Source organism: Procambarus clarkii, chromosome 94 (assembly GCF_040958095.1).
Source record: "Procambarus clarkii isolate CNS0578487 chromosome 94, FALCON_Pclarkii_2.0, whole genome shotgun sequence".
Lineage (NCBI taxonomy): Eukaryota > Metazoa > Arthropoda > Malacostraca > Decapoda > Cambaridae > Procambarus > Procambarus clarkii.
In genome coordinates, this window is record NC_091243.1 from 12,412,411 (window position 1) to 12,439,910 (window position 27,500).

The following is a 27,500-nucleotide window of genomic DNA, read 5'->3' on the forward strand; positions in this document are numbered from 1 at the left end:
CTACCACCATCATCACCACCACTACCATCACCACCATCACAACTTCCACCACCACCACCATCATCACCACCACCACCACCATCATCACCACCACTACCACCATCATCACCACCACTACCATCACCACCATCACCACTTCCACCACCACCACCACGAGCGGCTGGGCTGGGGTTCTAGGTGAGATACGGCACAACAACAATGGACGATGTGAACAACGAGAGAACCATTAGGATAACGGAGACGAGATAAGGAGAAAGGAGAGAGGGTAAGGATAACGTAGGTAGGATAAAGATAACTGAGTCAGTAATAGGCAGTTACCAGAAAAAGGCACCAAAGTTGTGTGTGAGTGTGTGTGTACCCACAGAAATATGCTTACAGAGTCGAGTGTCAGCACCTGAGCACCACCTTTTCACCATTTTAAACTTCTTTGAACATTATATCTTTGTCTAATGTCGCAATTTTCCGTATCATGATTTCTTACTATCTTCCATGTCGTTAGCATGTCCCCTCTTGTGCCTCTTTCCCCTGACAAGCCGCTGGCTTCGTGCCCTCGTCAAGGCCACCAGTATGTTAGTGGCCCTCAGGTAAATTCAGGTAAATTCCTCCAGTGTGGTGAAGTCTGCTTCCCTTCACTCATCTCAAAAACTAGTTTTTTCATACATCTTTAACTTTTCTGTTTATATTCTGTTGTTTTTTCCAGGAGGGAGGAGGGGAAGGGAGTTCCAGGTTAGGACTAAACACACACAAAGGTGAGTCTCATGTAAGTTATATATATATATATAAATATATATATATATATATATATATATATATATATATATATATATATATATATATATATATATATGTCGTACCTAGTAGCCAGAACACACTTCTCAGCCTACTATGCAAGGCCCAATTTGCCTAATAAGCCAAGTTTTCATGAATTAATTGTTTTTCGACTACCTAACCTACCTAACCTAACCTAACCTAACTTTTTCGGCCACCTAACCTAACCTAACCTATAAAGATAGGTTAGGTTAGGTTAGGTAGGGTTGGTTAGGTTCGGTTATATATCTACGTTATTTTTAACTCCGATAAAAAAAATTACCTCATACATAATGAAATGGGTAGCTTTATCATTTCATAAGAAAAAAATTAGAGAAAATTTAATTATTCAGGAAAACTTGGCTTATTAGGCAAATCGGGCCTTGCATAGTAGGCCGAGAAGTGCATTATGGCTATTAGGTACGACATTATATATATATATATATATATATATATATATATATATATATATATATATATATATATATATATATATATATATATATATAGCTTTCAAACACTCTCTTTGTTTAAATTTCTGAAGGTTGTCAAGGCGTTGCCCCATATACGGCGCATGTTGCTGGGGTTATTATGTCGAGATGTGCTGTTAGTGTTATAGTTCCGGGTGTGTTAACTCTCGGATCATTTCCCTCTTGGGGGTGCAGTAAGTGGCCTCCTCTTCATTCTATTCCCACAGATCTTTCACCATTTTCAAATTGACTCATGGCTTGCGGCTAAGATTGTCCATAAGTTAGGTTTCGGTCAGTCTGCCCTGTACAACTTCTGCTTTTGTCTCAGCAGTTATGTTAGGTTTCGTCCCTGTCATGTAAAATAGTGTCTTTTTGTATCCTCTGAAATGTTATGAAGAGAATTTGTAATCCTAGGCGTAACTGATGTTTCAAAATATCTAAGTTAGCCTGCTAATTGTTAAGCAGTTTTTTTTGTACAGAAGCGCTTCGGCCATTTTCTAATAATTTCAACCACCAACTATAGCATTATTGGTATTATTCGTTATGGAATGAATTGTAAATGTTTTTTTATTGATTTTTTAATGACATTTTAATAAAGTCTCCTCTTAATACTTTACTAAACTTCACTTTAACTTTAATCTACCGTTTTAACACCCTTTGCTTCTGCCTCTAAATGGGTGTAGGTGTTTGATCAATTTTATGATCTATTTCCATCTACTGAGCATCCGGTTTCCCCACACCAGACCTTTCTGGGAGTAGATAGAACTATTTAGGTCAGTCTATTATCAAACGTCTTTGAGGACACACACACACTACTGTTCGAAAGCGTTTGGTATAACATTTTCTTTTTAAAGGTGAAATCAATCTCTCTACCTGCTCTTCCATTGATAGCTTATATGCTACTGTATAATTCTCTGAAAATCAAATACTTTTGATGTAATGCCTTATATTATAATGGTGTATGGTTGAATCAATTTCGTGTTATACCTGAATTTATCTGAGAGTCCCTAACTAGTGGCAATTATAGTGGCCTCGACGAGGACAGGAAGCCAGCGGCTTGTCAAACGTCTCTCCATTTGTCCTGTCGAGCTGGATTTAGAAATTCAGCAGCGTTTTGGCATGTACAGCTTTGGCGGGTAGGCGGTTCCATGAATTTATAACTGGGGTGAAGAAGCATCTCTTGTTTTTATCATGTAACCATGTGTCCATTACATATAGTATACTGTATATGTATATAATATATATTTACAACACCCAAATGATCACACAAGGGTTCGAACCTAGGAAGCCAGGGTAGCAGACGAGTACTGATGAAGGCACTAAGCCAGTATGACAAGAGAGAGAGAGAGAGAGAGAGAGAGAGAGAGAGAGAGAGAGAGAGAGAGAGAGAGAGAGAGAGAGAGAGAGAGAAAGAGAGAGAGAGAGAATGGGTGAGGGAGGCAGGAGTTAAGGACGCGGCATTATTTAACAGTGACCGCCTAATGAACAAGTTGATAATTAACCGGATAAGAATCTTTACAAGCGGCCTCTGTTGGATACGACGCTGCTCCCCATTCAATATGCAACCCCCCCCTATGACATGAGGGAGGGGGTAAGGGGTGGCGAGCTCCCTTTGTTGGAAGGGGAGTCAGGGTTAGAGGGAGGGGAAGGCTTCACCCCTCAGACGTGTAGTCTAATCTGGGAGTGTATAGTTCTACGGTGCCTCGTCAGCATCTAGTGACGTGTGGCCCGTGACCTGAACATGTTAACATTATTCAATCCACCCTTCTGTGTATATAGTACTTTTTCGTAAATGTTATGTTACGCCCCTGTTACCTAGCAGTAAAATAGGTACCTGGGTGTTAGTCAGCTGCCACGGGCTGCTTCCTGGGGGTGGAGGCCTGGTCGAGGACCGGGCCGCGGGGACACTAAAAAGCCCCGAAATCATCTCAAGATAAGATAACTATGTAGACTGTCGTACTATTGAGATAATGGACAATTGGATAGGACAATTTGGTAATATAATCCTAGGTAATATATTCAGACTTAAATATTCCTAGGCCTATAGTATACTGCATTATATGTACTGTATTAGGGCCCCAGATAGTACAGGGCTCAGCGGCAGACTTACCCAGCAATGGACCTGAGGACGGAGATGTTGCCGAGGGCGGAGAGCACCATGAGGCAGGAGTAGGCGCTGATGGTGATGATGTGCGAGGTGTTGAACATCATCTCCTGCGGCATCTCCTTCACCAGGCCCTCCATCACCCCCTCCGTCTCGTTGAGGGGCCCTGACGACACGTTCGCCAGCGTCTCGTTAACCCTCTCCGCCAGGACGTCTAGGGGGAGGTAGGACTCCTCGAGGCCGCCTCGCGAGGAGGCGAGGTCCTGCTCAGAGGTGTAGGATCCCTCTAAAGAGATCTTAAGCAGCGCTGAATTCTGAACCGGGACGTCCTGGCGGTATGATGAGTGAGGCCTCATACGCTCCGAGGCTTCGCTGGTGTTTAATGTCATCTCGGTCAGGTTTCTCCTCATGGCGGCTGCCAATACGCGTCCGTAGCGGCTTGTCTCCTCAACTTTAATGTTCGAAAACCCTGGAAGATGTGTATCTTGAGAGTGACCAGGTAGCGTCAGCTCCTCCAGAGCCCGAGTCCTCCTTCAGCAGGTGACCAAGTTGAAATGAGTTGCGTTCAAACATAGTGAATGAGTTCTCGAATCATGAAGCATATGGAGTTCCTAGATAGTCTGTGGATTGACCCTCGAGTGCAACGGCTCATGAAGTTATTGTGGAAGGAGCGAGTGACATCTTTAGACGGATGATGTTTCCGAAATTGTTAATGGAAGCAATACTGACTGTGTCTATCGAGCAACTCTTATGGTGAACATGCGAATGAACTGTACGGATTTATCTAAAGATGTTTATATGATTTTAAGAAAACCTCTCTCTATATAAGACGCTTTCCGTTTGAGGAAAGCATACAGTTCCTACGAAAAGCTTCCTTAAAAGATATCAAGATACGTAGGCTTGTATCTCTTGGGTACACAGCTAGACGGACACCTCGGGTCGCTGAGTGAGAGCCTCTCTGGTCCAGGAATTCGTCTTCCGGAAGGGCAAGAAGCAGCACCAGTGGTCTCACTTACTCGAATAGGATTTAACAGAAGTGTATCATCCGGCCTCACCCATCCGAACGTTACCGACCTCCTCCGTTATATCCGAGTCCATCCAATCACCAGAGCACCTTCCGGCCTCAACACTGCTCCGGTTAAACGAAAACAACGTCACTCTTGATCGAAAAAGTCCACCACAAAAGATGTGGATCTAATTCGCTAGTTCAGTGCAATTTCTAGTTGAGATAGTCACTGTATCTGGCCATGTTTACCGCTGGAGGTAACTTAGCGACACAGAGGAAGGGAAGCCTAGCCACGCTGAAGTTTTTAACGCGTTAATTCACCTGAGCGATCAACAGGGGGCAGGAGGTGGATGTTTTCCGCGCGAGTGGGGCTTCCGGAGGTCGCGGGGCTCTTGTCCTGCTCTTCAGCCTGCAGAAGGAAAAATAACATTTTGACAATTACTGGAGCACAGAAAACAGGTATAGATCATAGGAGGTGGAACACGGGTTACGGGAGGTGGAACACTGGAGCTGGAACACAACAGGGGTCACACTTCACTGGTCGTGGAACACTTGAAGAGACACAGGTCACTGTACTCCAGACGTAGAAGGCTTCAGATTAACATAAGATTATCAATCATCTTTTTATAAACACCACCACAAACTCTTATGAATAAGCGAATATATATAAGACGAACACCTATTAGTAAAGGAACAGCCTGGCCTAGTTGGCCAGGCTATGTGATGACAGATTCACAGACCCCGCACACTCAGACTCCCAGACCTCACACACTCAGACTCACAGACCTCACACACTCAGACTCACAGACCCCACACACTCAGACTCCCAGACCCCACACACTCAGACTCACAGACCTCACACACTCAGACTCCCAGACCCCACACACTCAGACTCACAAACCCCACACACTCAGATTCACAGACCCCACACACTCCGACTCACAGACCCCACACACTCAGACTCCCAGACCTCACACTCAGACTCACAGACCCCACACACTCAGACTCCCAGACCTCACACTCAGACTCACAGATATAGACCCACAGACCCACAGACTAAGTCCCATAGAATCCCAGACTCACACAGTCAAACCCATAGACAATAAAAGAATGAATATCAGTAACGCTTCACCAATGTGGCGTGAAACTCTAAACGAATTTGTATTAACATTTAAAGCAATTTTATACGCAGCATTATCACTCGTATTTATATATTTGCATTCAAGTTTCAGTTCAGAATTCCTGTCTCTGGATAAAGTAATTGCGAAGCTCCACGAACCTCATTCGAGCAGACCTGAAGGGTCTAATGACTAGGGGGCCAGATTCACGAAACAGTTACGCAAGTACTTACGAACGTGTACATCTTTCCTCAATCTTTGACGGCTTTGTTTACATTTATTAAACAGTTTACAAGCATGAAAACTTGCCAATCAACTGTTGTTATTGTTATAAACAGCCTCCTGGTGCTTCGGAGCTCATTAAGTGTTTAATAATTGTAAATAAAGCCGCCAAAGATTGAGAAAAGATGTACAGGTTCGTAAGTGCTTGCGTAACTGCTTCGTGAATTTGGCCTCAGATCAGTTTTGATATTCTATATGAAGGGGTGGGGGGGGGGTTACAGAAATGTGTCAAGGCTATCTTGAGGTTATCTTGAGATGATTTCGGGGCTTAGTGTTCCCCGCGGCCCGGTCCTTCGACCAGGCCTCCACCCCCAGGAAGCAGCCCGTGACAACTGACTAACTCCCAGGTACCTATTTACTGTTAGGTAACAGGAGCATCAGGGTGAGAGAAACTCTGCCCATTGTTTCTCGCCGACGCCTGGGATCGAACCCGGGACCACAGGATCACGCGTCCAGTGTTCTGTCAGCTCAGCCACCGGCTCCCCAGTAATATGTACCCGGCTATGTAATATACAAATCTCGATCACGGACAATGGTTATAGTCATACAGGGGACTGGTAATTATACCAGCTTGCCACCATTGGCAAACTTTGACCGCATTATGAGGAGATCCTCAGTATCACGAGAATCGTTCAAATAAGAACAAATCCACAAGGGCCGTGACGAGGATTCGAACCTGCGTCCGAGACCATCCCAGACGCTGCCTTAATCGACTGGGATGCTGGGATGCTCTCGGACGCAGGTTCGAATCCTCGTCACGCCCCTTGTGCATTTGTTCATCATGACCCCAGTTCCTGCTGGTAGTTTACACACGGGGTACTCAGGAGAGGAGGAGTAACCTCTATGGTGTACCAAACTATCGTTACGTTCGTCTTGTCAGTCAAAAAGCTGTTAGGAAAATAAGACATGAAAGATGCTGAGTGAACTATTCCAATATAAAACAGATACTCTAGTGTGAATGAATGCATATATATGAACAAATCTACAAGGGCCGTGACGAGAATTCGAACCTGTGTCCGGGAGTATCCCAGACACTGCCTTAATCGACTGAGCTACGAAGGCAGTGTCTGGGATGCTCCCGGACGCAGGTTCGAGTCCTCGTCACGGCCCTTGTGGATTTGTTCATTTGATGCATCACGTTATTGTGATCTCTGTGTGTAATGCATATATATTTTTCCTCCATATGATAATCATGGGATATTTGCAATATATTGCATCCAGTGAGGTCCCCCAGGCAATCCATGCACGATTATTGCAGCGCCTCTCACTCTCTCTCACACACTCACACAATACCGAAAGGTCAACATAACATTTGCATCTGTCATTTTGTCCCCATCTACCCTACTGACCTCCTCCTCAGGTCCCTCTCTCCTCTTTGCCCTCTCTCCAGCTTTTTTATGGGTCCCGGTAGTCCAGTGGGATTCGTTCTCGACGCACAAACGAGAATTCCGGGTTAGAATCCCCCGGGCGGGACAGAAATGGTTGGGCACATTTTCTTTCGCCTAATGCTTCTGTTTACCTGGTAGTTAGTAGGTACTCAGGAGTTAGTCAGCTTGTTGTAGGGGGGGGGGAGCACCTGGGCGGGGGTCAGTAATTCGACCTTGGGAGGGGGGAGGGGGGAGGGGTTTGACCTTGATAAAAGCCAAAACGTGTATGAATACATTCTGGCTTCCTGTCCCCTCGGTACAATGAATTATTATGAATTATCTCTTGCTCTTCTGCTTGTTCATTATATTTCCTTCCCATAAGCTCTCTCTTCTCTCTCTCTCTCTCTTCCTCTCTCTCTCTCTCTCTCTCTCTCTCTCTCTCTCTCTCTCTCTCTCTCTCTCTCTCTCTCTCTCTCTCTCTCTCGCTCAGCAGGATAGAGCCTGTGTGCCACAGGAGAACAAATCATCTGTGCAACAACGGGAGAGAGCCTGAGTGCCACAGTGGGAGAGTGCCATGATGGCAGGCAGTCCCATGGTCAATATTTGCACGTCCCCGCAGGATGGGATCGCTCGATACTCCTGAACACTTAACCCCTAGAGTAAGTGTCAACATATCTATATATGGGGGCTCTCAGTCCAGTCTAATGCTGCACTCTGTAGAGCAACACATCGTGTAATACAGTGAGGTGCAGTCGACTCTGTCTTCTGCTACAGACCTCAGGTGTGTGTACACTCTACACTGTAACTCTTTCCACAGGTGTGTGTACACTGTGACCCTCCCACAGGTGTACACTGTAACCCTCCCACAGGTGTACACTGTGACCCTCCCACAGGTGTACACCTGTGACACTGTCACAGGTGTACACTGTACACGTACTTTAGGACGTGAACAATTTAAGTCTACGGTCACAGACAGAGATAAAGTCTCAGTTAATCAAATAATTCGGTGAAGGCTGTTACCTGTTACCTAGCAGTAAAATAGGTACCTGGGTGTTAGTCAGCTGTCACGGGCTGCTTCCTGGGGGGTGGAGGCCTGGTCGAGGACCGGGCCGCGGGGACACTAAGCCCCGAAATCATCTCAAGATAACCTCAAGAAGAAGAAGACGGCGGAGGCTGGGAGCCTGGAGAGTGCCAAGGCTGGCACTCTGACATTACTGACGCTCCGTGAGCCTAGTCCTGGCACTGGTGCCGCTGGTGAGAGCCAGAGCTATACAATATAAACCACTTTGGTGCATAAACCACAAGGCCGACAGATGTAATATCGTACACGGTTTATATGTTGTGTTTTCTGCCTTAACTGACGAGATTCCAAAGCATTCTTCGTGAAAATCTAAGTCAATTTGATACAAATATGCTTTGATAAATCTCAAAATTCCAGCAGCAAACCCTCATCGATGCATCAAAATATTTTGACACTGAAACTTTAATTTTCCACTGGAAATATTGCAAAAAAAAATATATGTAGTGTATTTTGGAAAGGTTATATTTTTTTTGGAGCGTATGAATATATGTTAAGATTGGTTCGTCGAGTGGTAGTGAGTGGCCATCATGGCTGAGGTGGTTGAGGAGAGCATGTTATAGGGGAACTTTTCAGGTTGGTCTGGTGAGACAACAACGCCACCCCCACCAACCCCACTATACTTCTCCACCCCCCACCAACCCCACTACACTTCTCCACCCCCCCACCACCACTTTTTGGTTCTGTCTGCCATCCCCTATCACTTTCACACCCTGCCACCCCCCCCCCTCACCCCCACCCTCCCCACCACCTTCATCTCCTTTCATTATCCTTTTTTCCACCTTCTTTTATTTGCCCAGTTAATATATTATGCCATCAAAGAGAGTGACAGAAAAATCTAGACATAATTATCTAGAAACCGGTTATAAAATTTGGTAATTACCAAAAAAAACTCTATTTTTATTCGAACTCACCTGTATAATCACAACAGGAAACCTCCAGTCAGGCTCCATTCGTGCGAATACATTTGTTTCATAGTTCGTGCGTTCGTTAGTGGCGTAATATATATATATAATTATAGAAGTTCCACACTCGATATAAAATAACTTTATTACTAAGAGCACGGAGAACAAATTTTGTTGTAAAGCCGCGATGGTTCAACTCCTCCCAGATAGCTAAACTGTGTCACATAATAAATGTTGAAAACGTTGATTAAACGTGATTCCAGGATTTTGTTTTGCTAGCTGGGAGGGTTTGGCGGGGTAAGGGGTCAGACGTCAACACGACGCTGACGCCAGCACACGACACAACTAGGTGGAGAAGCGACCCAGACCGTCGCCTCCAACCTGGGCGAGGGCTTACCGCAGACTGTTGGAGGGATGCTGTGTGCGCGCCTCCACACTACACACACACACGGGCCCTCCCTAGTCCGTGTCCCCGCCTCCACACTACACACACACACACACACACACACACACACACATACACACACACACACACACACACGAGTGTGTGTGTTACGAGGAACGAGTTACGAGTGTTACGAGGAAAGGCTTAAGGAGCTGGGGCCAGATTCACGAAAGCACTTACGCAAGCACTTACGAACCTGTACATCTTTTTAAGGAGCTGGGGGCCAGATTCAAGAAAGCATTTACGCAAGCACTTACGAACCTGTACATCTTTTCTCAATCTTTGGCGGCTTTGTTTCCAATTATTAAACAGTTAATGAGCTCCGAAGCACCAGGAGACTGTTTATAACAATAACAACAGTTGAATGGGAAGTTTTCATGCTTGTAAACTGTTTAATAAATGTAACCAAAGCCGTCAAAGATTGAGGAAAGATGTACACGTTCGTAAGTGCTTTCGTGAATCTGGCCCCTGAACCTCACGTCCTTGGAAAACAGAAGAGTAAGGGGAGACATGATAACCACATACAAAATTCTCAGGGGAATTGACAGGGTTATCTTGAGGTTATCTTGAGATGATTTTGGGGTTTTAGTGTCCCCGCGGCCTGGTCCTCGACCAGGCCTCCACCCCCAGGAAGCAGCCCGTGACAGCTGACTAACACCCAGGTACCTATTTTACTGCCAGGTAACAGGAGCATAGGGTGAAAGAAACTCTGCCCATGGTTTCTTGCCGGCACCTGGGATCGAACCCAGGACCACAGGATCACAAGTCCAGTGTGCTGTCCGCTCGGCCGACCGGCTCCCACCGACCGGGTGGACAAAGACAAACTCTTCAGCACGGGTGGGACACGAACAAGGGGACACAGGTGGAAACTTAGTACCCAGATGAGCTACAGAGACGTTAGAAAGAATATTTTCAGTGTCAGAGTAGTTAATAAATGGAATGCACTAGGCAGTGATGTGGTGGAGACTGACTCCATACACAGTTTCAAATGTAGATATGATAGAGCCCAATAGGCACAGGAATCTGTACACCAGTTGATTGACAGTTGAGAGGCGGGACCAAAGAGCCAAAGCTCAACCCCCGAAAGCACAATTAGGTGAGTAAAATCATCACACACTCCCTTACAGACGATGCTAGGCTGCTGGTACAAGCACCCAAACCATCCCATCCCAACACGCATATATATACTCCTCAGCCTCCATATATACACAAACATTCCCCACACACCTTCATATAAACCCCATCCTCCCCCACACACACCTGTAGGGACGTAAAGGTCCCCCTAAATATGGAGGGTTCACTAGAGGTCACGCAGGATACTCACCCATACAGGACAACTTCAGTGTTGAGGCAGGTCAGGTCCTGACTGACTGTACATCACACACCACTCGTCAACAACCTGCAGGCTTACAGGCCAAACAACCTCCACCAGGAAGAGAGGTTTAGACTCTGGTGGAAAACAAATTTCCAAAATATCGTCCCAGGATTAAGCTCCTTTGCAATATTTCATCAGAGCAGGATCATACTGAAGGTATCAACCTCTATTAAGAAGCTACAGAGCAAGGATACTAGTCATTATCTGTAATAGTGGTAATTACTGTATAATTACTCTTGGGGCGACGCAAGAGAGGAGGGGGAGAAGGGAAGAGAGAGAGAGAGAGAGGAGAGTGAGTGATTCACTCTCACTCTATCGTTTTGAGCTTCCTGGTCCTCTTGTATCCACCTTCCTAGTTCCTTCACTCCTCAATCCACCCCTTCCGCCTGTCCCCTTCTATGCAACTCGCCCATGGTCCACTACTCCATTTCCTTTCCTTTCTTCCTTCCCATTTCTGCACTTCCGTTCCGCTCCCTTCCCTGTCAATCACCCTCCTTGTTAATGAGGTGTCAAACACCCCTCAATCACTGTTATTTATGTCGTCCTTGCAGCTGTTGGCCTTTGTTTCCTGACCCGACACATTCTCTGTTTGTGACCTGGTCTCTCTCTCTCTCTCTCTCTCTCTCTCTCTCTCTCTCTCTCTCTCTCTCTCTCTCTCTCTCTGTCTCTGTCTCTGTCTCTGTCTCTCTGTCTCTCTGTCTCTCTCTCTCTCTCTCTCTCTCTGTCTCTCTCTCTCTCTCTCTCTCTCTCTCTCTCTCTCTCTCTCTCTCTCTCTCTCTTCAACATGCTGTATTTTGTCCTATGTTGTTTGCTATCAATCGTGATCCAATGTTGAAAGAACCAGTACACCTGGTTGCCCCACAGGCAGTACTAAGGCCAATGTTTTCTAAGATGCTGATGACCGACTTCCACTCGCACCGATTAAAAGATGTTACGAAAAACTTTATACAAATATATGAAAGATTTAGGATATTTCCCTTTAATTCACAGGATTCGTTTTATATAGATCCAAATGTACAATTACTAGGCAGAAAGATTCCGGTAAAGTATTCTGAAAACCATCTAGGGCGTACTACATCCTCAAAGAGGCGTACTACTTGTCACTTTTGCTGATGCTATTATAGATCTGAAAGTCAATACAAATGCCATTAGGAATGAATATGGTAAATCTTAATATCTGGTCGAAAATAAGGTTAAATAAAAATGTCAACGCTTGTATGAAGGTGAACTATGGGACCTACATAAAGATGATCTCAGCAAGCTTAATTGTGTATGAGGAAAATGTTGAGGACGTATCTTGGGGGTGTCCATCCTCGCACTCATTGCAAGTCTTTACTTGGCTGGTGTCCACACCCTCACCTGAAGACAAATTTCACAAACAAATGATATCCTTTAGTCTGAATGGCAACACCAATCCAGTAAACTCGGTCAACTCTCTTTTTTTTCCCCAAGCAACCACAAACTTTTCAAAAATTTCAACTTTATTGTTAAGAAGTACAACTTGAGACAATTCGACACATGTAAAGGTGTAGAAGGTTTACATGATCAATTAAAGCAACTAGCTAGCAGAGAAAGCAGGAATATTTGAAGGATATTTGAAAGTTTCTACACGATTTCAAATATCCCCAGCTGCATATTTGAAAGCGTGTAGAAACTATTGTCAGAGAGATGGTATATTGAGAGGCATTTTGTGTCCTGCTGAGGTCAGATCTATGTTACATCAGCTGTGTGCTTGGAGTGAGTTTGATTCCGGACAGCCGCAGAATCTGTTGAGGAAGAATGCCGAGGGTGTGTACATTTCTATAACTTTCTGGTATGATTAGTTTATATTACTTCTGTTTCTAAATATCTTATCATTTGTGATATAAATTGTGCCAATATCTGTCTTCCCGTCCCATTAGCACACTACATTATTTTTCAAATATATATTTTTCCAGCTGTAAGCTTAATGTTATTTACTTTGTTAAAAATGTAATGTTTGATTTAGACTGATGTACTTCCGATTAATTCAGTCATTAACGTAACGATCTGTATAAGTTGCTACCAACATATATTCTGTTTCTGAATTTGATATCTGTCATGATTTTGAAATCACTGATTACAAAAGCTTCTAAATCTGTAGCTTCTGTAGCTTCTAAATCTAAATCAGTAAAAGTATATAATTACAGATATTACTTATTATTATGACGCTCTCAGGTCAAAATACAATAGCTTTGTGTAAACTAACCCAACTATGTTTGTACAAACATTTATAAATTTGAATTTATATGATTGGCTAAACTAAATATATATAATAAATTTTAATCACTTTATATATAAAATTTAAAGTTTCACTTTGACTTATGCTGTATGCCTGTTTAGACGAGTCATTATTGTAATGATCTCTCTAAGTTGACACAAATAAATCACTTTCATCTATTGTAACCGATACCAACATGATTTTCTACTGTGGCAGAACTCTACGCATTACATTAACGCATAACGAGGTCTAGGGACCTAATATTAAGAGCGTAATTAACATCATCCATGAGGACAATGATATATTGTGAGAACATTCAGAGGGATCCTTCCTCTTGTGCTCCCTCCTCCTCCTCCTTGTGTGATCTCCAGCAGCTCCAGCATTACTGTGTGTAATACCTTTGAACACAATGGTTCAAAGATTTCCGGAAATGTGCTGAAATTAATTATACAAGAACGTCCTCAAGTAATTAATTTTTTTTTAATTTCCAACTGAGTAAATCAACCAAAGTTTGGTTGAAATCCTCGAAATGGAGTTCGAATGCACAGGTGGGTTTCATTATATTTTGCAGGTGTGAAATACAATTTTGCAAGGCAACTTGTATAAGAACTGTTTAAGGTAATGTTGGGGAGTGTGGGGGGGGGGGAGGAGGAGGGAGGTTTAAAGGAGTGATGGTGTCCTTGAGATGATGCAACACCTACAAAGTGATGCCACCACCACCAGCAGGAGCAGAAACCCGCCCCTGGCAATCAAGGTGCTGGAAGAGTTATGTCCGCATCTCGCCCGTGAAAACTTTCCAAGGCCCCGCGGCTGTCGCTGCAGTTTAAAGTCCCAACCCGTCCCTAATTCCTTCTGATGACATGCATCCTTATTATTTACGAATAGGTTACAGCAAAATATTGACAGCAATCCTCAGTATCCCAACACGAACTTTCGATTTCATCCTGATAGAAGTGCAGAATATTCTAGCGTAGTTAGCCACTGTTACCCCAGTTTTCTGTGTCGGGATCGGCCACCTGTGAATCCGGAGGCGAATAATTAGCGCGGGTTCCTGGATGCCCCATCCAGGGCGTCACTGCGAGGATCGGAAGCTGTCTCTGGCGATGACACGACTGTTTTAGCCTGTTGGAGGACAAGCCTGCAGGATGTGTATGTTTTGGAGAGGAAATTAAGAATCATGAACCCACTTTTTCATCCCCCCCCCCCCCCCCCCCCGTCACGGTCCTGTGCCAATGATAGGGACGAGGTTCGACAGACACGATCTTAGGGTGGATCACCTCTGATTATGAGAGCTTTAGACAACGCCCAATATCTTGGAAGTCCTGGGAAGAGCTGAAGGTAAATATACGAACCTCATATCATTGTCTATGATTTTTTTTAATGCAACATTTTAAAATATACATTTATCGTGAAAAATAAGCTTTTTAATAAGTGCCTGGGCAGTAACCCCTCGCTGATTGGCATATCTGGCACCATAATGCTTACTACAGCCTCTACACATATACGCACCAGCACACCAAAGTACAAGATAATGCTGTGTATATGCATTATGCTTATCAATATCTTCAATAACATACGGGAAGGGCAGCCGTGTTATCGAACAGCGCCGTCACACGGACCATAGTGGTAGTGTACGGGCGAGGAGTTAACAGGTCATATGTGGTGGTCGTCTTTATATTTTCTTCTCAGGTGGGTACGGGAGCACACTACTCCTAGCTCCTCTCAGCACCCTCAGAGCTTTTCATTTACACGGCTTAACTGGAAGACTGTCGCCACCGCTCTGTTTACATCCAGGTCCAGTATTACTGCTGAGTGAACAAGGGCGAGCAAGTGAGGGTAGAGCTCTCTTTTTCATCCTCCAGAGAGAGAGACTCTCTCTCTCTCTCTCTCTCTCTTTCTCTCTCCATTCCCTGTCCTCCACCCTCCCCGGACAAGGTGTGGGGGCTCGACCTTGCATGACAGCCTTCAGCGAGGTGAGTGTGAGACCATGCTTTGTGTGCGTCTCGCCCACGCCCTCCTGTACTCACGCTAACACACGCATACGCCCATGCCCACGGCACGCAGGCTACACGCACATATTTACACATTCTCACGCCTGAACATTCGCACGTGCACGCGTACACACAGGATGCAAGATAATCAAAATCACAAGTAATTTTGAAGCAGCGAGACGTCACCAGCGGAGTCTCAAAGGGGGACATACAGGAAGACACATCGGACTACATATGTAAACGATCCTTCCTCTCAATGATCCCCTCCTCGCAAAACTTACGAGGATGGTAAATTAGGAGGAAGTTAGCAAGAAACTACAAGACGAACTGGAGAAACCAACAGATTGTTGCAACAAATGGCTTCCAGAGCCTCACTCATGCAAGTGCAATTGAACAGAACTGGACGCTGAGAGCAGGAAATAGGACATAAGGTAACGGATGGGTAAGGAAAGTCTTCAAGGATCAGAGACAGGAGTTAACTGGTCAATACAAAAAGGTAACAAGTATGAGGCGCCACACACACTCATTGTCCCATTCTAGGCGATGATTGGGGATCCGGCCTCTCTTTACCCACGTCTTCAAACGGATATCAGCGTATGAAGGGAGAGTAAAACTAAAAACATTGTATATAAACCTTAGAAACAAATCATTCAGGGCATTATATACCACGTATGTCAGACCGATTCTGGAATGTGCAACGCTTGCTTGGATTTATTATCTTGTTAATCAGAAAATAAAGCTGGGGAAACTCAGAGCTATGCCACAAGTCAAGTTCCATAGCTGAAAAGTATTGCATACAAGGAAAAAGGAAAGACTGAAAGAATTACTTCCCACATCAGTGAAATATAAAGTGTTGGGGAGACGTGATTACCACATACAAATTCCTCAAAATTTATGGGAGAGCCTAGATAAGACTGTTTGGAATGGTTGGAACACAAACCATGGAACACTGATGGAAACTAGTCACAAAATGAACCACAGAAGCATATAAAAGAATACATTAATTTACAAAGAGAATGAGATTTCAATTTACTTTTTAAATTGCATTCAAAGCAACAAAAGTCCGAAACTTTTATCATAGACACATTAAGAGGCACAGAAACGGTGTGGGACCAAGTGAAACAAGAGGGAAGATGACCATGAACGAACTACAAGGACATTAATGAGGATCTTAATGACAGCTTCCATGAGGGTACTAACGTCAGGGCAGACGACTCGCAAGCGTTAAGAGGGAAGGAGGCGCTCAAGAAGATTAGATCCGGAGACAACGCATCAGTTAACCAGCATCTAGAAATCGGAGTCCAAGAGCTCATCCTACAGGCACATTGGCTACCACATAGGTGAGCACACACAGAGCCCAGGAGGCTCAGGAACCTGTACACTGTACGTTATATGACAAAGAGTGCTGGGAAGACGGGACACCACGAGCGTAGCTCTCATCCTGTAACTACACTTAGGTAATTACACTTAGGTAATTACCAGTTGATTGACAGTTGAGAGGCGGGACCAAAGAGCTAGAGCTCAACCCCCCGCAAGCAGAAATAGCTGAGGACAGCACATCCGCTGGCCTTCCACACCTCATAAAAAATAATCAGAAACCCCTTGATCTCTGGGTCGTCCCTGTGCTGGTTACCAAACACCAGTAATGCCTTCTCACTATTGCCCAATTTATATTTTTTTCGCCCATTATTCTGATCTAGTCAAATTTGTCGGGAGCAGCTGGTTGTTGTGGGTGGCGGCGGGTCAGCAGTCCTGCATGGACAAGGCTGAAGTCATTACCATGGGATGTGTTATGGGCCAGTTCACTCCGTGTGGTGGCCCAGTTCACTGAATAAAATGACTTACAACTCTAAAATGTGGTCACTTAGCTCAGTGAAAGTACTCACGTAATTGTGCTTGCGGGGGGTTGAGCTCTGGCTCTTTGGTCAAGAGCTCTTTGGTCAAGGTTTGGTTGAGCTCTTTGGGCTTTTGGTCACCAATGTGGTGGCGTAGCTAAGGCCCCTTCATGTCATTTACCTGAATTTTGTTTATTTCATTTAATAACGTACAGTAATAATGACAAACTTCACAGGAGCCGTCATGTGGATTCGAAGCTCAGAAGAGCCAGAAATTCGAACCTCCTGTGGATTTTTACATTGATATGTCACGCTACTGAAATTTCTGTGTATATTGTAATAATATTATCAAATATACTTTTTAGCTTTTTCATTTTGACTGTTGCTATTATCTCTTTTGCTAATTATTACTGTTGTTATTAAAAAAAAAGATACATAACGTTAATGTGATTTCTTTGTGCTTTTGTTGCTATTATTTTTGTTGTCATTATTGCCGCTAATAACTTTGCTTGTATTTATTGTACATTATATTTTTTTTACTAGTGTTCCATTATTATTTTGAGGGTAAAACTACAAATTTTATTCTTGAACGTGTTTGTCACAGAGTTCAGAGGATTCTCTCTCACACACACACACACACACACACACACACACACACACACACACACACACACGGATGAAGATAGAGACTACAGGATGACCTGGATAAACTGGAGGAATGGTCTAGAAAATGGCTGCTGAAGTTCAACTCGGGAAAGTGTAAGGTGATGAAATTAGGCGAAGGGAGCAGGAGGCTGAACACAAGGTATCATCTGGGAGGGGAAATCCTGCAAGAATCAAATAGAGAGAAGGATCTGGGGGTTGATATCACACCGAACCTGTCCCCAGAGGCCCACATCAAAAGAATATCATCAGCGGCATATGCTAGACTGGCCAACATAAGAACTGCCTTCAGAAACTTGTGTAAGGAATCTTTCAGAACCCTGTATACCACTTATGTAAGACCAATCGTGGAGTACGCAGCTCCAGCCTGGAGTCCATACCTAGTTAAACACAAGACAAAGATAGAGAAGATTCAGCGGTATGCCACCAGGCTCGTCCCGGAACTGAGAGGATTGAGCTACGAGGAAAGGCTAAAGGAGCTGAACCTCACATCCCTGGAAAACAGAAGAGTAAGGGGAGACATGATAACCACCTACAAAATTCTCAGGGGAATTGACAGGGTGGACAAAGACAAACTCTTCAGCACGGGTGGGACACGAACAAGGGGGACACAGGTGGAAACTTAGTACCCAGATGAGCCACAGAGACGTTAGAAAGAATTTTTTCAGTGTCAGAGTAGTTAATAAATGGAATACACTAGGCAGTGATGTGGTGGAGGCTGACTCCATACACAGTTTCAAATGTAGATATGATAGAGCCCAGTAGGCTCAGGAATCTGTACACCAGTTGATTGACAGTTGAGAGGCGGGACCAAAGAGCCAAAGCTCAACCCCCGCAAGCACAATTAGGTGAGTACAATTAGGTGAGTACACACACACACACACACACCCACACACACACACACACACACACCCACACACACACACACACACACACACACACACACACACACACACACACAGTCTCCAGCAGGGAGAATGAGAGCCAGACACAATCAAGTATGTAAACAAACCAGGATGACGTTGGCCACTATCAAGTTAAGAGTTGCTCGCTGTCCGTCTCAAGACGCTTCCTGCGGTGTATCGCCAGGTTCTGTCACGACGTTTGGCCTCCAAGACACGCCGTCTTGGACGGTCCGTCCACTTCTGGGCGACGAGGGGTTTTGTTTTGTTCCAGCAGCTGACGATGATCCGGACTCCTCTTTCAACAGACGCAGAGAGACAGAGACGCAGGGAAACAGAGACGCAGAGACAGGGACGTACAGTATATATATATATATAATATTATATATATATATATATATACAGAGTGACGTGGGTACAAAAATAGGCAGAGACCATTATATTCCCAGCGTGGGTACCCTCACCTGCCACTTGTAAACCTTGGCACTCGGGGCTTAATTGTACCACCTGCACCTGATACTTGGCGTGTGTGTGTGTGTGTGTGTGTGTGTGTGTGTGTGTGTGTGTGTGTGTGTGTGTGTGTGTGTGTGTGTGTGTGTGTGTGTGTGGCAGTCCTCCCACACGCAGCAGGTTCATTCTGTGGCGCAAGTCTGTGTGGAAATTCATCCCCTTTGTCCGGGTAATAAGATTAGAGACGCTATAGCTTTTTTTGGGGTGTGTGTGTATTTTCAGTGTACAGTTGTCCCTGGGCTGTGTTTAGAGTTGAATACTGTGTGTTACACGATGCTGGCATTATGGAGCCCCTGTTTAGTGTCTATGCTGGCATTATGGAGCCCCTGTTTAGTGTCTATGCTGGCATTATGGAGCCCCTGTTTAGTGTCTATGCTGGCATTATGGAGCCCCTGTTTAGTGTCTATGCTGGCATTATGGAGCCCCTGTTTAGTGTCTATGCTGGCATTATGGAGTCCCTGTTTAGTGTCTGTGCTGGCATTATGGAGCCCCTGTTTAGTGTCTATGCTGGTCTTATGCAACCCCTGTTTAGTGTCTATGCTGGCATTATGGAGCCCCTGTTTAGTGTCTATGCTGGCATTATGGAGCCCCTGTTTAGTGTCTATGCTGGCATTATGGAGCCCCTGTTTAGTGTCTATGCTGGCATTATGGAGCCCCTGTTTAGTGTCTATGCTGGCATTATGGAGCCCCTGTTTAGTGTCTATGCTGGCATTATGGAGCCCCTGTTTAGTGTCTATGCTGGCATTATGGAGCCCCTGTTTAGTGTCTATGCTGGCATTATGGAGCCCCTGTTTAGTGTCTATGCTGGCATTATGGAGCCCCTGTTTAGTGTCTATGCTGGCATTATGGAGCCCCTGTTTAGTGTCTATGCTGGCATTATGGAGCCCCTGTTTAGTGTCTATGCTGGCATTATGGAGCCCCTGTTTAGTGTCTATGCTGGCATTATGGAGCCCCTGTTTAGTGTCTATGCTGGCATTATGGAGCCCCTGTTTAGTGTCTATGCTGGCATTATGGAGCCCCTGTTTAGTGTCTATGCTGGCATTATGGAGCCCCTGTTTAGTGTCTATGCTGGCATTATGGAGCCCCTGTTTAGTGTCTATGCTGGCATTATGCAACCCCTGTTTAGTGTCTATGCTGGTCTTATGTAACCCTGTTTAGTGTCTATGCTGGTCTTATGCAACCCCTGTTTAGTGTCTATGCTGGCATTATGCAACCCCTGTTTAGTGTCTATGCTGGCATTATGCAACCCCTGTTTAGTGTCTATGCTGGCATTATGCAACCCCTGTTTAGTGTCTATGCTGGTCTTATGCAACCCCTGTTTAGTGTCTATGCTGGCATTATGCAACCCCTGTTTAGTGTCTATGCTGGTCTTATGCAACCCCTGTTTAGTGTCTATGCTGGTCTTATGCAACCCCTGTTTAGTGTCTATGCTGGTCTTATGCAACCCCTGTTTAGTGTCTATGCTGGTCTTATGCAACCCCTGTTTAGTGTCTATGCTGGTCTTATGCAACCCCTGTTTAGTGTCTATGCTGGTCTTATGCAACCCCTGTTTAGTGTCTATGCTGGTCTTATGCAACCCCTGTTTAGTGTCTATGCTGGTCTTATGCAACCCCTGTTTAGTGTCTATGCTGGCATTATGCAACCCCTGTTTTGTGTCTATGCTGAAATTATGTTACTTTTGTGTTATATTAAGATCACATGTACATTCTGAGAGGATGTAACCGGTAACTTAATATTTTGCTGACACACTGTCACGCTGTCACACTCATGAACCTGAGAGACAGACACGATCCTCTCAGTTCAAGACCAGACAGAGCCATGAATACCTCTCAGTTCAAGACCAGACAGAGCCATGAATCCCTCTCAGTTCAAGAGTTTCTTGAACCATTCGACGACAGTGATCTGAGAGACAATGTAAACATTGCAGCCGGACGCCCAGAATCTGCTGCTCTTCCTCAGAATTTGATCTTTTGAAATTAAGCTAATCTTAGAACTAATCTAAATGAGTCTTAAACGCGTTAATCTCAGGACTACACTAAATTACGTTAACTGATAGATGTCATAGGGGTCGAGTAGGAGGGGGTCGAGCAGCAGGGGGTCGAGCATGAGGGGGTCGAGCAGCAGGGGGTCGAGCATGAGGGGGTCGAGCAGCATGGGGGTCGATCAGCAGGTGGGGTCGAGCAGCATGGGGGTCGAGCATGAGGGGGTCGAGCAGCATGGGGGTCGATCAGCAGGTGGGGTCGAGCAGCATGGGGGTCGAGCATGAGGGGGTCGAGCAGCAGGTGGGGTCGAGCAGCATGGGGGTCGAGCATGAGGGGCTCGAGCATGAGGGGGTCGAGCAGCATGGGGGTCGATCAGCAGGTGGGGTCGAGCAGCATGGGGGTCGAGCATGAGGGGGTCGAGCATGAGGGGGTCGAGCAGCAGGGGGTCGAGCATGAGGGGGTCGAGCAGCATGGGGGTCGATCAGCAGGTGGGGTCGAGCATGAGGGGGTCGATCAGCAGGTGGGGTCGAGCAGCATGGGGGTCGAGCATGAGGGGGTCGAGCAGCAGGTGGGGTCGAGCAGCATGGGGGTCGAGCATGAGGGGGTCGAGCATGAGGGGGTCGAGCAGCATGGGGGTCGATCAGCAGGTGGGGTCGAGCAGCATGGGGGTCGAGCATGAGGGGGTCGAGCATGAGGGGGTCGAGCAGCAGGGGGGGTCGAGCAGCAGGTGGGGTCGAGCAGCAGGGGGTCGAGCATGAGGGGGTCGAGCAGCAGGGGGGGTCGATCATGAGGGGGTCGAGCATGAGGGGGTCGAGCATGAGGGGGTCGAGCATGAGGAGGTCGAGCATGAGGAGGTCGAACATGAGGAGGTCGAGCATGAGGAGGTCGAGCATGAGGAGGTCGAGCATGAGGGGGTCGAGCATGAGGGGGTCGAGCATGAGGGGGTCGAGCATGAGGAGGTCGAGCATGAGGAGGTCGGTAGCGGTGGATGACAGAGCTGTGGGCCGGATACGCCACAACAAATAGTCGTGTATCATATTTTTCGACAAAAAAATCTTGTTAATAACGCGTGCACTTTTTGTTTCGTTTTTAGAGAGTTCGCGTAGCGGAAACTCGAGCTCTGAGTGGCTATGGATTTATTCCGACTACACTTGGAGAGAGGGATAGGCAGGGGGATAGATGGGGAGGAGAGAGGGAGATAGGGGGGAGGAGAGAGGGAGATAGGGGGGAGACAGAGAGGGAGATAGGGGAGAGAGAGAGAGGGAGATAGGGGGGAGAGAGAGAGGGAGAGAGAGAGAGAGAGGGAGATAGGGGAGAGAGAGAGAGGGAGATAGGGGGGAGAGAGAGAGGGAGAGAGAGAGAGAGAGGGAGATAGGGGAGAGAGAGAGAGGGAGATAGGGGGGAGAGAGAGAGGGAGAGAGAGAGAGAGAGAGAGAGAGAGAGAGAGAGAGAGAGAGAGAGAGAGAGAGAGAGAGAGAGAGAGAGAGAGAGAGAGAGAGGGGGGGGAGAGAACGAGATGGTAAGAGTGTGAGCTGTGTATAAAATACTTGTGCACCTGTAATATAAGATAATCAAACACCTAACATCACTTAGCTCCTCAGGTGTTCACCTAACACATGCCAAAAGTAAACAAACACCTGCACCTTACTTAAGTTCGTAAGTAACTTTAAGTTTTCACCTGGTGAGATCTTTTATTTTTTCTCCTCCAAAAAAATTTACTCCAGAAATTTCCTCAGAAATAAAAAAGAGGAAACAAACGATAAATACAGGAGCAAGACAAGGGAACTTAACAATAAAGCCGGATGGAATAAGTACAAGAAATAACGATAACGCAGAACAGAAAATACAGTAAACAAACCATAGATAATAACAAACATACAACTAATACCCTCATGGAGTGTCCAGGCAGACTGACTGGGAAAAACAAAGGTAACTGTATGCACTTACTCTTATCCAATGATCAACCACTTGGCCTGGACGGTAGAGCGACGGTCTCGCTTCATACAGGTCGGCGTTCAATCTCTGACCATCCAAGTGGTTGGGCACCATTCCTTCCCCCTGTCCCATCCCAAATCCTTATCCTGACTCCTTCCAAGTGCTATATAGTCGTAATAGCTTCGCGTTTTCTCCTGATAATATCCTCCCTCCCTCCTCATATCCCAGGAAATGCATAAATTTCCTCAGGATGGGGAAAATGTCGTTTTGGAATGATGCATTGGTCAGTCCACCCAGACATGTGGTACTTCACTACACGACAGGAAAATTATATGAGCTATATTGCCTACATGTTCACATGACAGACACAGACTGCCACAGATGGAACGAAAGCAACATAGCAGCTATGTAGAAAATCTTAACATGAGAAACATGTCTCAAAAGATAAGAGGAGAGATGCATGTTATGGAAGCTCCGAGCCGCACTGTACATGGCACAGGTAGTGAGGTTTAGTTTGTAAATTATTACATTTCTAAATGTGATAAATAGAACGCTGTAAACTCTCTTACCTGAACAGATATGTTAAGACCATCAAGTAATCGGGTTGACACATTAAACATCAGAGTAAAAAAAGTAAAAAAATACCGAATCCTAGTAATTATACTCACATGCAACCTCCCAGATGCAATATTCGAAAAGTTCACTGAACAGATCAGAAATATTGAGAACTTTAGAAAACTTGGACAACATCGAATACTTTCCTCCTAGGAAACTTGAGCTTTCCAGAACTGAGGTGGCACATGATAGATAATAGATAATATTATACTAGAACAACTGCCAGAAAGCAGCCTCGACCAGCCAATATAGACCAGAGAACTGACGAAACTTAATGATATGTTTGCGCTGAACAAACAGATGGTTAAACCAATTAGAGAGGGATAGCACACACACAATAATCTTCAAGAATAATGAAGAACTACTCAGAGACATCACAATCTTGGATAATCCTCACTTAGATCACAGTTTCGCTGGTTTAAAAACAAACAGTCCTCCCCCTGCCACCCATCCTCATTGGAGGAGAACATTCCTGTCATACCTGACAGGAATACAAGCCATAGTTACGTAGCATCCATCGCTGACGACACGAAAATAAATATGAAAATTGCCTCGGGAGCGACGCAGAAAAAATTGCCTTAGATGTTATCGGTTTTCCAATGAACAAAGGCAAATAGTTTGCTCAACGGTGAAAAATTCCAATTACTTTGATACCGGAAAAATGACAATATGTGTACACGATACAGCCAGCCCATTAGAAAGTCATGGGTATAGAGAGCTAACAATAAAGCTAAAATAGCAACAGCCAAAAAAATGATAAGAGTTGATAATGATTATAATTCCGGACAAGGGCTGCTACTCCAATGATGATACTCTTCAAAGCACTGGTACTATTTCGTATGGGAATATTGTCGGGTCCTTACATCCACTTTCAAGGCGGACGAGATTGAAGTGGTGGACAAAATGGCCAGGTCACTTACCCCCTTAACCCCGCGTGTAATCAGCGACGCACTTAAACTACCGGGACCATCTCGAAGGATTCAAACAATGGATCTAAGAATGGGGACGAGAAAGAGAGAGAGATCTCATAGTATCCACATGTAAAATATTGGCAGATCGATCTATATCAGGTTCCTAATCTGCACCTCAAAATTACAACATACTGTAATGGGAGATCTGGAAGGGATACTAAAATCCAATACAAAGTTGAGATGCCACAGGTGGCACTAGAGAACTCTGTACACAACAGAGCCGCACGACTCTTGAGTCTAATGCCAAGAAATGTAAGAATTATCGCTGGAATTACAATGGAAGTTTTCACAGAGGGAACTTGTCAAGTTTAGGGTGTAAAGACTGAGATCCTCACAGACCAGGCGATCACCAGGGAAGACTGAGGGAGAAGAACTCTCAGAGTCGTCAACAGGTAAGTTCTGAGATGAAAGATAATGTAAAGCCGAGGATTAGTGTGGGCCTTGGACGCTTTTCAACCCAATTTACTTGCTATTAAGACACTATTGATTACTCACAGCTGGTCACTTCTGTGTCACCTGATACTCCCACCACGACACCATTACTGTGGCGTCTGTCGACCTCTGTTCATCTCGTTGGCAACGTAACATAAATGTTATTTTAAATATATCATTGTTTCTCTAAAGCAATATATTCCCACGTCGAGGCTGGGCAGGAGAGGAGACAGAGAGGAATGTGATACAAAATAAATCGACCACACAGGTCACGCTAGAACATATGTCACGCTGGCCAGTCATCCCGACCCATCACCCTGGCCCTGACTTCAGCTCCCCAGCATCACCAACTCGTCACGTCTCTCTATACTAACACCATCACTCTCTCTCTCTCTCTCTCTCTCTCTCTCTACCATCTAAAATAAATCCAATTCACCTATCTCCATCATGGTAAGAAGAGGGGTTCAGAGTGGGTGACTGTAGCTGATGTGTGTGTTGGTGGCTATGTCGCCGGCGTGTATAGAGGGACACAGACACGGTGGGATCAGGTTAATTACATAGACAGTTATGTGTCTGGTCGAGTCGCGCCCCGTACCTTCCCGGGGACACGTAGCTGACCTCACCCAATCTGGGTTAACTCGTAATTCACATCAACCGGTGATTCCTGTTGGCATTCCGGTGAATAACGTTCTTTTAAATTGATTTATCTTTGTGTTGATGTGTGAAGTTATTAACCGAAGATTTACTTCAACAATTAGTAAGTGACTTTATTTCATGATATAATTCTACAATTGTTGATTATTTTTAAAAACTGGTGATTCATTTTCTTGCCATAACCAAGGACTCACTTCTACCACTGGTGATTCATTTAAGATTCACTTCTCAATCTGGTGATCCATCAAGTCATCCGAAGGTCTGGTGTTTCCTTCTATAATCCAAATGAATTCATTAAAATTTGTCATCACTGGAGATGTAGTCCGTCCTCATCAAGATTGAACTAAATGATCCAGTGTTCATCCCACTGTGAGTGACGGTCACTTTTCATACGACTCATCAGCCCGTCCTCTAAACAAAGACCCAAAGTCCATTCCATGCACCCGCCAAACCCAAGCTGTTTATGAATGAAAAACGGTTTACACGCGACTCGCAACTGATGACGTTCGAACACTTTCGGAACAAGTGCTTTTGGAGCTGATAATTAACTATTAATACCTTAAATAATTCACAACAGTTTTAAATAATCAAAATTTGCAGTGAGATTGACAGCTGAGAACGAAGACATTGTCACAAAGTTTATTGGTATCTTATACAACTCATTACAATACTTGTTCTATTACACTCTTCACTTGCCTTCTCTACCCTCTTGCTCTCTCCCCTTTCCCCTCTTCTCTCACCACAGACACAGCCACAGAGAAGTCCCCTCACACTCCCCCCTTCTTTACCACCCTTCTTCCCATCTTATTCACATCCTGCCCCTTTTCCCTTGCCTCAGTGATGCGCGCCGAACCCCGCCTCCATCCTGCTGTAGGCACCCACACCTGCCACCCCTCACCTGCCGCCCACACCTGCCAACCCCTCACACGCCCCCACACCCGTCGTTAACGCGGGCCTGCGCACCAACGCCTCCCGCCCCCGCATTTAAAAAGCTGCGACGCGCCTCTCTGGCTGTGACTGTCCCCGGGAGCTTCACTGCTGCAGGTGCTGTGTCAGGAGAGCTTTGGCACACGGAAGACGTCAGCTGTGCCTCGCTCCAAGCAACAGTTCTCATATGTGACATTCTGCCGGCCCGTCTGTTGCGTGTTCTTCTCATAACCAGCGGGAAGCTTAAGTAGGAGAGTGAGGACTTGAAGGAGGAGGAGGAGAGTGAGGACTTGAAGGAAGAGCGGCGCGAGGAGTCATCGACCTCCCGAGCCTCAGGAGAACCTGAGGACAAGCTTTGAGGAACATCGTCCTTACGAGGTATGACTCCAGATATACATTTGGGAGAGAAATATAGATATCTGCAACGTACCGCTTAGAATATATTTGTAGAGGGAGATAACGTGTTTAGAAGAGATTAATGTAGTCAGCTATCTCTAGGGTCAGGTATTTGAGAGAGCTTCTCACCTTCCTTACTCCTCTACCACAAGTACTACAACTCTGGCTCCTGCCTCAACCAAGCCAGATGAGTTTAGCCACATTTGTGTATGTATATATATGTGAGAGTCACTGCACTGATAACTCAACTAAAAAATGCAAAAGAGTGATATATTATGATTGCCAGAGGAAGGAATTGTAGTGTACAGGCGGAGGGCGGGGCCACAGTGTCGACACACCGCGTCCAATGTTTGTAAACATTGGATCACAGAGTGTGTCTAGTCCTGTACCGTCAAGTGTGTGTGTGTACTCACCTAGTTGGTGAGTACACACACGCACACACACACACACACACACACACACACGCTGTTGTGGAAGCAAACTCTATTCAT

General features: G+C 45.3%; 2 protein-coding genes across 8 annotated transcripts in view; one reads left to right on the forward strand and one right to left on the reverse strand.

Annotated features, from left to right (window-relative positions):
* The window catches only part of LOC123747411 (gonadotropin-releasing hormone receptor), a 92,612-nt gene that overhangs the window by 23,104 nt on the left and 42,008 nt on the right, over positions 1 to 27,500 (reverse strand). For 4 of the 6 annotated variants that reach the window (XR_011226128.1, XR_011226126.1, XR_011226127.1 and 1 more), the window contains exons 1-2: positions 9,147 to 9,524; positions 3,388 to 4,796 (exon numbers count right to left, since the gene is read on the reverse strand). Coding sequence is in view for 3 of the 6 variants with exons in the window: in XM_045729618.2 (XP_045585574.1) it covers positions 3,388 to 3,791 (404 nt within the window). In the remaining 3 variants the exon portion in view is untranslated. Of the gene's footprint in view, positions 1 to 3,387; positions 4,797 to 9,146; positions 9,525 to 27,500 lie in introns of those variants that run through there. The other 2 variants (XM_069319731.1, XM_069319733.1) reach the window with 1 other exon arrangement.
* LOC123747412 (uncharacterized) overlaps positions 26,717 to 27,500 on the forward strand; it is a 69,779-nt gene continuing 68,995 nt past the window's right edge. For both annotated transcript variants that reach the window (XM_045729620.2, XM_045729626.2), the window contains exon 1: positions 26,717 to 26,991. The gene's annotated coding sequence lies outside the window, so the exon portion shown is untranslated. The remainder of the gene's footprint in view (positions 26,992 to 27,500) is intronic.